Source organism: Ahaetulla prasina, chromosome 2 (assembly GCF_028640845.1).
Source record: "Ahaetulla prasina isolate Xishuangbanna chromosome 2, ASM2864084v1, whole genome shotgun sequence".
Taxonomy (NCBI): domain Eukaryota; kingdom Metazoa; phylum Chordata; class Lepidosauria; order Squamata; family Colubridae; genus Ahaetulla; species Ahaetulla prasina.
Window position 1 is genome coordinate 159,098,962 of NC_080540.1, and position 12,366 is coordinate 159,111,327.

The following is a 12,366-nucleotide window of genomic DNA, read 5'->3' on the forward strand; positions in this document are numbered from 1 at the left end:
ATAATACAGGACTTATAATTTGTTCTAATCATTTAAGTGGCATACAATTCCTCAAGTCCATAACTTGGATTAAAAACTGACAAGGTGAGTTCTAGTCCCACTTTAGGAATAAAATAACTGGGTGACTTTTGGCCAGTCATTCTTTCTCAGCCTGTCAGAAGGTCGCAAAAGTTACCTGACCCCAGTTACCTGACCCCAGGACTACAACAGTCATAAATTCGTGCCAGTTGCTAAGTGGCCAAATTTGGCTAGCTGGGGAATTCTGGGAGCTGAAGGCCATAGGTCTTAAAGTTGCCAAGGTTGGAGACCCCTGATATAGACATAGGAGCCCTCAGCTGTAGGGATTCCTGGCCAAGCATGTTTGTAAAGCATGCTTAGGAAGATCTGGTGTTAAGAATCACATATCTGCATCTCTGAATGTCAACCAATATCTCTATTCCCTGAAATGACCTTCTATTATCAAGGGATTATGGAGAAAGCCTGCCTGATCTCAGGTGGGACAGATAGATATTACCAACATTTTAAAGGGAATGAGGGAGTAATAGTTAAAAACATAAGAAACAAGGATAACATTCTTAGACTTTGAGTAGCAATGCCAGGAGGTTACCCCAGAAACCAAGGACTTTAAACTTTGCTAGAAAATTTTCAAATTTTAAAGCTACAAATACTAAAATTCTAACCAAGGTTAACAATTGTAGGAATAGATTATGATCCAGCAAGGGCCATGAGATGGCATTTAAAAAGATGGAAGTGAAAGAGCCAGCAAGTATTCACTGGGCCACTGTTCTTTAGTTATCTTGAACGTCATGCCTGTTCATGGAATAGACCCTCAATATAACTTCATAAACTTTTCATCCCCTTTTCAAATCTTCCAATAGGTTTATTTTCTACTGGCATGAAATACAATCCACATGGGAGTATTGTTGTGGAAATGCAACTACTGGCAGAAGAAAATTTGTTCATGCCTAAGGTAGATTCATAGCAGATGAAGATGCAGGTACCAATGTGGTGGGGTCGCAAAATCAGTCAAGGATGCCAAACTGCTATGAATAGGCCTGAGTTGCTGTCAGATATATGGAGGTTTCCTATTGTAGAGCATTGCACTGTAGGAAATTTGAAATAGTAGTTGTTTGAAGGCTTAGGCACCAAGCAATCATGTTTCTCCCATTCAAAGAATACTGTTGCAGATACAGAAGCTTAGCAGGAGTTTGTGATAGGGCTCCAGAAAGAACCGGTTTTGTTACAAAATTCCAAAGATGGACAGTGACCTTGAAAGAGGACATTACAGTCCTTCCTCTCCCTGCATCTGTATTTGCAACACTTCCAGGCACATCAGATTGGAGAGATTATGGTTCCCCAGAATTCACCACTGCTCCAGTATGGCCAATGATGAGAGATTTAGAGAGATCTAAATAGTTAGGAGTACAGGATACGAGAGAAGATCAACTGTTGGAAATTCGAAGCCGAGCCAAAAAAAAATTTAAAAATACCCCAATAGATTACTTGAAATAAATTCAGTTAAAAACTGTGAGCTTAAAAAAAATAATGGAAAACAGAGGTCAAAAAAACAATGGCAAAAAAAACCCAACCCAAAACTCTGCCAAATATGTTTGAAAGTATGAAATAAAAGGTTAAGATCTAGTGGGAAGGAAAGACTAGCGAATATTAATTTTTCAGTTTATCAGAGAAGGCAGAATCTAAACTGGAACAACTCAGCTGGAACAGGAATGAAAAAGCATTAGATTTCCAAACCCCACCTCCATTTAAATAACTTTTACCTGCTCTGCAGGTAAAGATATACCCACACATATATATACCCACACAAATATATACCCTCCTCTCTCTTTCTCTACGGCTATGCCTACAATCCACACATGCATACGGATTTTATCCCACCATCTTTCCAGGATATAATAGCATCGTTGAAAAGGAATAGTGTAACTATAGGTTTCAACCCAGTCTGATCTGCACAGTTGTCATCCATGATGTGGGAACTCCGCTCTGTGGCCTTCACTCGAGCTATCCTTGCTGAATTCTTAGCCACACTCCTCTTTGTCTTCTTTGGCCTGGGCTCAGCTCTGAACTGGCCTGCTTCCCCACCCAATGTCCTCCAGATCTCCTTCGCATTTGGCTTGGCCATTGGTACCTTGGTTCAAGCGGTGGGTCATGTCAGCGGAGCCCATATCAACCCTGCAGTGACAGTGGCCTGCTTGGTGGGCTCTCAAGTCTCTTTCCTCAGGGCCATCTTCTACGTGGTGGCACAGATCCTAGGAGCTGTTACGGGGGCTGCTCTCCTGCATCAAATCACTCCGCCTCATATTCGGGGCAGCTTGGCCATCAACAGGGTAAGGATTTTACTGTTTTTAGCAGTGGAAGGGCTGAAGGACTCCAGCTTTCTGGGCCATCACAATGGCCCATAGGAAGTGTATTAATATTGGTCATGCTAATTCAGTAATGTTTATGTTGAACAATAGTGGGTCTCTCAAATTTTTCCCAACCTAACAGTTTCTACTTGCGAAGTAGATACACTTCTACTGGATTACCGTCTTTCCTTTTGAGAAACTTGGGTAAAGGAAAGCAATGCAATCTTGCTTTTCCTGACTGCTGGTTTTTATTGTACCTTTCTTCCAAACTTCGTGCATAAGAGTTAACCAGGATTGCAAAAATCCAGACCACCACTAAATGGTTGGAAAGAGTTGGAGCTTTTGATATTACACAGATTTTTACAATGATTGGCCCCTAGAAGAAGTGGATGGGATTTGGATGTTATCTTGATTTATCCAAGTCCAATGCTATGCAGGACTCAATATATGGGGCTCAAAGTTCACAATTCATGCTGAACCATAGGCAGTTTGCTTATGATTTACCACAGTGTGTAATCCCAAGCCAGGGTGGTTGGTAAATAGTAATTTTTGATTTAGTGGGATATGGGTATTCAGTTATTGGACCAGCTCACCCTTCTCCCTAGCCTACTAGATCTCCCCATACCCAGTTCTTCCAACTGACACTGCTTTAGCTAAAGATGCCAGTAATGAAACATGTGCATTCCTGTCATGTGGAACTTCCATTAAATTGATGGTGGAAATTTCAGACTTGCAAGATTTTGTATTTTAATGAGAATTCTACTTTCCACTCTCTGAAACCTGATGCGGAATACGAGTGCACCACTGGAAGATCTGAAATACTATGTTAGGATCATGCCATCACAGAGAAAAATCTATGTGATTGCGAAGAGTCAACACTGACTTGATGGACATAACCGATCAGATTTTTAGTAATCTAATTTAGGAGAGGGATGCCTTTTGTTTTCCCTATCGCTATATCACCTTGCCCAGTGGTGGGATTCAAATAATTTAACAACCGGTTCTCTATTTAAGTGTTAAATTTGTACCCTATGACTAAGTGTTGTAAGTGTTGTACCTTGATGAAGGTATCTTTTCTTTTATGTACACTGAGAGCATATGCACCAAGACAAATTCCTTGTGTGTCCAATCACACTTGGCCAACAAAAAATTCTATTCTATTCTATTCTATCCTAATGATTTCTTCCAACAACCAGTTCACCAAACTGCTCAGAAAGTTAACAACTGGTTCTCCTGAAGTGGTGCGAACTGGCTGAATCCCACCACTGACCTTGCTGATTTATTGTTAATCATCCAAAAACCTACCAACAGATCTTCCTGACCACTATCTAGATGTTAAAGATACATAGATTCCATCACAAATAAAAAAAAGAGTAATATTTTACTATGGGTCTTTTCAATCCATTTTAGAGCAAGCTAGTTATTGTAAATATCATATATTTATCAATGTGGATTCCAAATCTAGCAATGATCTTTGCATGTTTCTAGCATTGTAAGCTTAATCCTTGCTTAACCTTTCTGGTTTCTGTTCTCCTACAAGGGCCATATGCTATTTAAGGGATTAGCCATTTGTTTCCCTGTCATTTTCCAGTTCCTCTATGAAAGCAGTACTAAGCCCAGGTTGCTATGCCTCGATGCTGGCATGACAAATTGCTACCCAATTGCCAATATATTTATTTATTTGTTCAGAGAAAAAAATCAAGTACTTCCTGATGCCACGTATTATTGCAAAGAATGGCACCTTAACAGCTTAAATATCACAGGTCCTCCCTTCTCATTGTAAATGCCCATTTGCCCATTTCATAAGCTCCAGGTTCTGGTATCTTTTGACATGGTGTGGCAAATACTAGAAGATCTACATGGTTGATATAACCGTTATTTAAAGACATTCTCTATGAGCCCATAATCCCCTATCTCCTCCCCACTTGGATGTGCTCTCCCAATTTACCAACACCGAAAAGTCTTCTCATACTCTGGGCAAGGAAAAAAAAAATAAGTTGCCATCGAATCTTTTTTATTTTTTTCGAATGCCTCCTGAAAGCCAGGGATATTTCTTAGAAATAAAGGCACTTTGCAGTATGCTGACTTTTCCTTTATATATATATTTTAATATATAAAATTGAAATACCGTATATACTCGAGTATAAGCCGATCCGAATATAAGCCGAGGTACCTAATTTTACCACAAAAACTGGGAAAAACTATTGACTCGAGTATAAGCCGAGGGTGGGAAATGAGGCAGCTACTGGTCAATGTAAAAAATAAAGATAGAGCCAAGTAAAATAACATGAATATTTATTTGAACGAAAAACAATAAAAGTGCAAAAGGGGGTCCCCAAAAAGAATATGGTATCAAAAATACAGTATCTTTAAAAGTAACAGCAACCAAGCTAACGAGAGCTAAAATCCCTCAAAACTGGAGTTCTCCTCCTCATCATCTGTTTGTCCAAACAGAGCTTCAGCTACTTCAGCTTCTGTGATGTTATCCGCATATACGTTGTCGTCATCACTGAGTTCACAGTCGTCATCATCACTGCTGTCACTCTCATACAATGCGCTGTCTTCACTGCCATCCATAGCATTACTAATGCCACATTTCTTGAAGGCACGTTGCACCATGTCCTCTGGAATATCTTCCCATGCATCACGAACCCACTGTGCTATTAGTTCTATGTCTGGCTTTCTCAGATTTCCAACTTTTGTCAGACGAGCTTGACCAGATGTCATCCATTCATGCCACATCCTTCGCACATGGTCCTTGAAAGGTTTATTTAAACTGACATCTAGGGGCTGCAATACAGATGTAAGCCCACCTGGAATAACGGCCAAAGTGACTTGAGATGACTTTGCCAATTTTTTTATGTCATCAGATGTGTGGGCTCTGAACATATCCCAAACTAACAGTGATCTTCTAGTCCAGTCCCCACTCCTCAAGCAAGAGATCCTATACTGTTTCAGACAAAGTTGTCCAGTCTGTTCTTTAAAACCCTCCAGGAATGAAGTGTCCAATAAGGTTCAAATTGCAAGTACGGTAGTCCTCAATTTAAGACTGCAATTGAGCCCAAAACATTGTTTTGTTATTTTCCCTAACCGTGTATGTATCCCCTGCCCCCATTTCGTCAGGCTGCCATCAAAAGCGGACGGCTGAATATTATTATTATTATTATTATTATTATCATTATCATTATCATCATCATCATTATTATTATTATTATTATTATTATCATTATCATTATTATTATTATCATCATCATTATTATTATTATTATTATTATTATCATTATCATTATTATCATTATCATCATCATCATCATTATTATTATTATTATCATTATCATTATTATCATTATCATTATTATTATTATTATTATTATTATTATTATTATCATTATCATCATCATCATTATTATTATTATTATTATCATTATTATTATTATTATTATATGATGATGATGATTTTTTTGCATTGGACAGAGCGAGCTTCAGTTTACCAAACTTTGTATCTTTTAATGAAACGTGTTAGTCTGGAAGGGACTGTTTGAACTCACAAAACACTTGCAACTTTTAGTTCCGTGCTGAGGATTTTGGAAAGCAGCCCAGCAATATTTATTTATTGCTCGGACTGCTCTTATTTTCACTCCCCCTTTTCTTTTCTTTTCCTTCCCTCCCTCCCTCCTTCTCTGCCTCTCTTTCGTCCCCCACCTCCCGGGATCCTTGCGGGTCGAAGGTTCTGCCCTGCCTTACACCAGCCGCCCACCTATGCCAAGGTCTCCCTGGCTCTTTCGCTCTCTGTAAGCAGCGGCTTCTCGGCAGCGTCGCCCCCTCCCCTCCATGGATCGGCTCCTTCCCCAGCACTGAAGGCATCCTTAGGAATACACCTCCACCTCCAGGAAAATAAAAAGAGGCAGAGAAGGTAAATCGCCCGCCCCGTTCGGAAAGGAAGGGGAGAGGACTCCAATGGAAGAAGGAGAGGAGAATTACCAATAACAAACACAAAGCGCTGGGTTAGAGGTGCCTTGTCATGTACAAGGAGATCAGAGAGGGCAACCACCATGAAACAATAATCAGACTCAAAGCAGGCTGCTTATTTGCCATTTGCTCTGGGTAGAACGGTTTTTAAAAAATTGGTTTGGAGAAGGAAAGCTAATTTGCTGATCTCGCGAGGTCGGTTTCTTTTGCCTCCTTCTTCTTCCTCCTCCTTCTTCCCACCCTAGCTTGCAATGCCCCATCTCTCCTCCTCCTCCTCCTCCTGCCCCCTCTCGGGGAGAAATTGTTTGTTCTTGCCGTATTTCTCCGCTTTCCAAGAGGCTTTTCTTTTCACCTCTTTCTCCCCACCTCCCCAATTTCCATAGGGAAAAAAACCCTGGGGAAAACTTGGCAAAAATAAAATAAAATAAAAAGTACTGAGTGCAAATGTTTTTTTTATACTGTAGTTGGAGTTTTCCACGTTTCTTTCACATTCAAGGCAGCATTCTCCCCATCCTCGCTGCTTTTCCAAAACATGCTTTGAAACCTTTGCATTTTATTGGGATGTATTCGTGACAACGCCCCTCCGCCCCTCCGAGGCGAGAGGAGGCAGTAAGAGGAGGCGGAGTGACAAACAAATAAAAGAGAGTTCTTCGCCTTGGCGTTTGACACACTCGCCGTCCTCTCCAGCGAAATTGAGTGCGGCGGCAGTGGGGGTGGGTGGGTGGGTGGGGAGGCCGCCGTGAAGTGCCGGCTGGGGAGCCCGGATTGAAGTGCCGGCATGCTTTGCCAGCTCGGCCGGCTCGTTTTGGGGCGGCTGGCCTCCGGCGTTTTCTTCCGCCGCTTTTGATGGCGGCGGCGGTGGTCGGCGGAGGCGGAGGCGTTCGACATTTTCGCCCCTCTCACTCGTCCTCCTCTTGCCAGCGGTGGGGGCGGAGGCGTTGTCACCCTCGCCCTCCTCTCCAGCGAAATTGAGTGCGGCGGCAGAGGCCGCGTGAAGTGCCGGCTGGGGGCCCGGATTGAAGTGCGGCATGCTTTGCCAGCTCGGCCGGCTCGTTTTGGGCGGCTGGCCTCCGGCGTTTTCTTCGCCGCTTTTGATGGCGGCGGCGGTGGTCGGCGGAGGCGGAGGGGCGACATTTTCGCCCCTCTCACTCGTCCTCCTCTTGCCCGCGGTGGGGGCGGAGGCGTTGTCACCCTCGCCTCCTCTCCAGCGTGAGTGCGGCGGCAGGGGAGGCCGCCGTGAAGTGCGGCTGGGGGCCAGGGCCAATCCCGGGCTCCCCAGCCGGCCTCCACCACCCACTGCCGCCGCACTCAATTTCGGCTGGAGAGGAGGCGAGGTGACAAACGCCAAGCGAAGAACTCTGTTGTTTGTCACTCTCGCCCTCCTCTCCGGCGAAATTGAGTGCGGCGGCAGGGGAGGCGCCGTGAAGTGCCGGCTGGGGGCCAGGAGCCAATCCCGGGCTCCCCAGCCGGCCTCCACCACCCACTGCCGCCGCACTCAATTTCGGCTTTCGAAGGCGGTGACAACGCCTCCGCCCCTCCGAGGCGAGAGGAGGCGAGTGACAAACAAACAATAAAGAGTTCTTCTGTTGGCGTTGTCACCCTCGCCCTCCTCTCCAGCCGAAATTGAGTGCGGCGGCGGTGGGGTGGGGAGGCCGCCGTGAAGTGCCGGCTGGGGGCCGGCACTCACGGCCTCCCCCACCCCCACTGCCGCCGCACTCAATTTCGGCTGGAGAGGAGGCGAGTGACAAACGCCAAGGCGAGAAGAACTCTATTTGTTGTCACTCTCGCGGGCGTTGTCACCCTCGCCTCCTCTCGGCCGAAATTGAGTGCGGCGGCGGAGGCCACCGTGAGTGCGGCTGGGGGCCGGGATTGGCTCCCGGGCTCCCCAGCCGGCACTTCACGGCGGCCTCCCCCACCCACCCCCACTGCCGCCGCACTCAATTTCGGCTGGAGAGGAGGGCGAGGTGACAACGCCTCCGCCCCACCGCGGGCAAGAGGAGGCAGTGAGAGGCGAAATGTCGAACGCCCTCCGCCCCGCCCCCTCCGCCCCCGCCTCCGCCGACCACCGCCGCCCCCGCCAAAAAAAGGCGGGGGAAGAAAACGCCGGAGGCCAGCCGCCGCCCCAAAACGAGCCGGCCGAGCTGGCAAAGCATGCCGGCAGCATTTGGGCTCGTCCTGCCGGCCCAGCTGTTCCCGAGGGCAAAAAACCCTCTCCCTGGGTCGGCTCTGCAAGGGTAGACTCGAGTATAAGCCGAGGGGGCGTTTTTCAGCACAAAAAACGTGCCGAAAAACTCGGCTTATACTCGAGTATATACGGTAGTTTTAAACATTAAACCAGCACGGTCACTAGCATGACAGCTGGGCTCCCTAATGCCGAAGGGCATCGTGTTATCCATTTGATCATTAATAGAAAACTGGACTCATAGTAAAATAGATAACATAATTATAACAGTAATATTATAGATAACATAACATAAAATAGATAACATAATTATAATGGTAATATTATAAGACTGTTGCTTCTGATCTCTTATTATCTTGGCCACTATCAACCAGCTGCCTTTATTAGAATTCTGGGCTCCTGACTAGCAGCTGGCAGCTGTGCCATTTGGCTAAAGTCTTCAGTCTTCATGAGGGATGGCATCATACATAGTAACATTAGGACAATATCTTGCGAAGTCTTGGACTCTAATGAAGTGGCTAGGGTAGGTCTCCTGTCCCTTCTGGGCTGGATCTATGCCCTCCTAGCTGGGTGATCACTGGATTCAGGAGACAGCCAATGTCTTGTTGCAGGGGGGGTGGGGTTGCTGTCTTGAAATAAGCTGTAGTGCACCTGCATCTTAGAAGGTCCTCCCTGGGTCCAGATGTATAAAACAGCTATTGACCTGTTTTCAACTTTCTCTTTTTAGGGAAATTTTTGAGGCAATAGTAGGAAAATAACTGTATAAAACCCTAAATAAATGAATTATCTGGCCATGGTTCAGGCATGGATATGGCACAAAAGCCACAGTAGTTGTGGATTACCTTGTTAGATTAGAATTTAACAGAGATGTGTGCGTGTGCCTTCTGGCTCTTTTAGATCTTCTAGTGGATTTTAGTACCATCAAACATGGAATATTTTTGGACTACTTGCAAGGGTTGGGGACTAGGACATTGTGCTTTAGAGGAAAAAAATTCAGTTCAGTGGCGTTTGATGTATGGCACGCAGCAGACATTGATCCCCTCCTGTTAACTTTTCAATATCTGCAAAAAGCTAATGGGAGACTTTGGATCAGTATCATCAATATGTTCATGATACCCAATTATACATTGCTAATCTGGCCAACACTCGAAATGCAATTAAGGTTTTGTCCAAATGTTTAGAGGCTGTTAGGACATGGATAGGATCAAGCTGATGGATTTTCAATGTACAACTCATGCAAGGCAGAGTTGCTGGTTGTACATTGAAGATCTTTATGGACTCCAGGGATGTCTCTTGAAGGGACGGCCTTGCCTCTGGGGCCTGTGATTTTGGGGCTCCTCCTGAAAATTCATGGCTACTGCTGAGTGAGCAGATACATGTTGTGATCAGGAGGGTGTTTGCCCAAGTCCAGTTTGTGTACCAGTTATAACCTGGAGCAGGAGCTGTCATCACCACCTGATTGATGAGTCCGGTTCGATTGATTGAGTGTTTCCATATTGTTTCTGTAAGTGTTTCCATAACTACAAGGAACCAGGTTTGCCCTAATCCTGTTGGTTAGAGGCAGGTTAAGCTACCATTATTCTGGAGACCCTTGTTAGTTAATTAAATCAGCTCCATCTTAAAGATTATTTTAAATATTTATGTGATCCACATTGAAGATAATTGAAAATATTGTAATGGTTGTATTTATTATCATTATAATACTGTATTGCGGATGTTCTGTATATAAACAAAGATTGTTTCCTTCCATTTGCCTATCCATAAACTAATCTAGTTAATTAAACTTCCTTATGTTTTTAAGAACTAGTGATATCCAACAATATTCAATTTATTAAAAAGAACCGTGGTGGCACACTGGTTAGAATGCAGTATTGCAGGCTAATTTTGCTGACTGCCAGCAGTTTGATTCTCACCAGGCTCAAGATTGACTCTGCCTTCCAATCTTCCAACGTTGGTAAAATGAGAACCCAAATTGTTGGGGGCAATAGGCTGACTCTGTAAACCACTTAGAGAGGGTTATAAAAGCACGGTGAAGTGATATATAGGTCTAAGTGCTATTGCTAATTGCTAGTGCTAGTGTTTGAGGATGTGATTGAAAAAGGTTGCATTAATCACCATGAAAATCATTTCTACTGCTTGCTTGACTTCTTAACTTTGTTGATTAAGAATTCTGGGAACCCTTCCATTTATGTGCAATTTATCAGTTTGGGAAAGGTCACTAAGACAATTTACTCTAATAAGACGACTAAGATAATTTATTGGAGCTGTTTGCAGGAAGACTCCATAGTCATATAGCTCAGGAATAATTTACAAGCCCCTGGAGACCTGTGTTGACTATCAAGGCATCCCCAAGAATCATTAAAGTACATTTGCCTATTGGGAATTAAACTAATCTATAATTATTGGTGATTTTACAACACACAAGCAGGAGAAGAACAGGAATGTTTGCATGCTTCTGATTGTATACAATTAGATTTTACAAGTGTAATCTACATGGACATTCAGTTAGGTAATCTGACAGGCATTCTTCAAAGATGAGACAATCTCCTCGGCCATTTTTAGCACTGTCAGCCGCATTTTTATTTGCCAAAATCCTCTGTAAGATATAGCAGAATAGATCTCTGCCACAGGGCAAGAGACTGATTTGTAAATGCCAGTAACATTGTAACAATAATCAGATTTTAATCTGCACTTAAATGCAGATGATAAACATACTTAAATGACTGAAGATAATATAAAGACCTACTTGGAAACTGGCTCTTTTGTTTTAATCTGGCTGGTCAGATGTATGATGTTTACTTTCATATTTTGTGTCTTATTTTATTTTTTTTCATAACCCAATAAAAATGTTAAACATGAGATGTATGATAGACCTAGGCCTGATTTGCAAAGAGGTATGAGAGTAATTCAGATTTAACTATCATGATCCCTTAATATTGCAACTAGGTATTTCATCTAAGTTTTGAGAATATTCTCCATTTGGTATAGTCTCCATCAAGCAACAAAGATATACAACTTCTAGAGTGACTAGGTAAAGTTAGTTGATTCTGTTGTAACTTTTTGTGACTCTATAGAAATGAATTTTAATTTACTGGCATTAACAAAAGAAAAATGCCGGTAAATTAAAATTCATTTCTATAGAGTCACAAAAAGTTACAACAGAATCAACTAACTAATAGTATCATAAGATCATTGGAACTAGTGATGGCAGAAATCTTAGCTGAAGTATTAGATAGAGACAAGGAGGAAATGTTAAAGGAGATGGACGACGTTTATAGGGTCAGCACGAGTTATGCGAGAAGAAACAAACTCCCAAAAGAGGTCCACATTCGATTTACAAGAAGGAAAGTGCGAGATATTATATATAAAATATCCAGAGAAGAAATAATAACACATAAAGGTAAAGAAATTCAGATTCTTAAGCAAATCCCAAGAAGAGTAAGGGAGCAGAGAAAGGATTATAAATTTCTGGCGACTGAGTTGAATAAACGAAACATTTTATTTCGATGGCTGATTCCAGAAGGGATGTTGGTTACTTGGGAGGAAAGGACAATTAAAATAGATACACTTGAAAAAGCTCAGGATTTTTTTAAACAACTGGTGGGGTCAGACCAAAATAGCAAAGATTTAGAGCTAAATCCCCAAAGAAGACAAGACCAACTAAAAAATAAACACAAAGAACAAGAAGAAATAGATACTAATCAACAACAAACAGAAAGGGATATAAGAGCAATCAGAAGACAAAAAGCGAAAGATAACTAGGGCTATGGAAAAGGAGGTGAAACTCTTATCCATCAACATAAATGGACTAAATTCAATGACAAAAAGGAAAAGGATTTTTGCAAATTTAAT

General features: G+C 42.8%; 1 protein-coding gene across 1 annotated transcript in view; it reads left to right on the forward strand.

Moving 5' to 3' along the window:
- Positions 1 to 1,571: 1,571 nt before the first annotated feature.
- Positions 1,572 to 12,366, forward strand: part of AQP2 (aquaporin 2) — a 34,821-nt gene continuing 24,026 nt past the window's right edge. Inside the window, exon 1 of the mRNA XM_058166205.1 lies at positions 1,572 to 2,345. Coding sequence (XP_058022188.1) covers positions 1,983 to 2,345 — 363 coding nt within the window. The 5' untranslated portion in view covers positions 1,572 to 1,982. The remainder of the gene's footprint in view (positions 2,346 to 12,366) is intronic.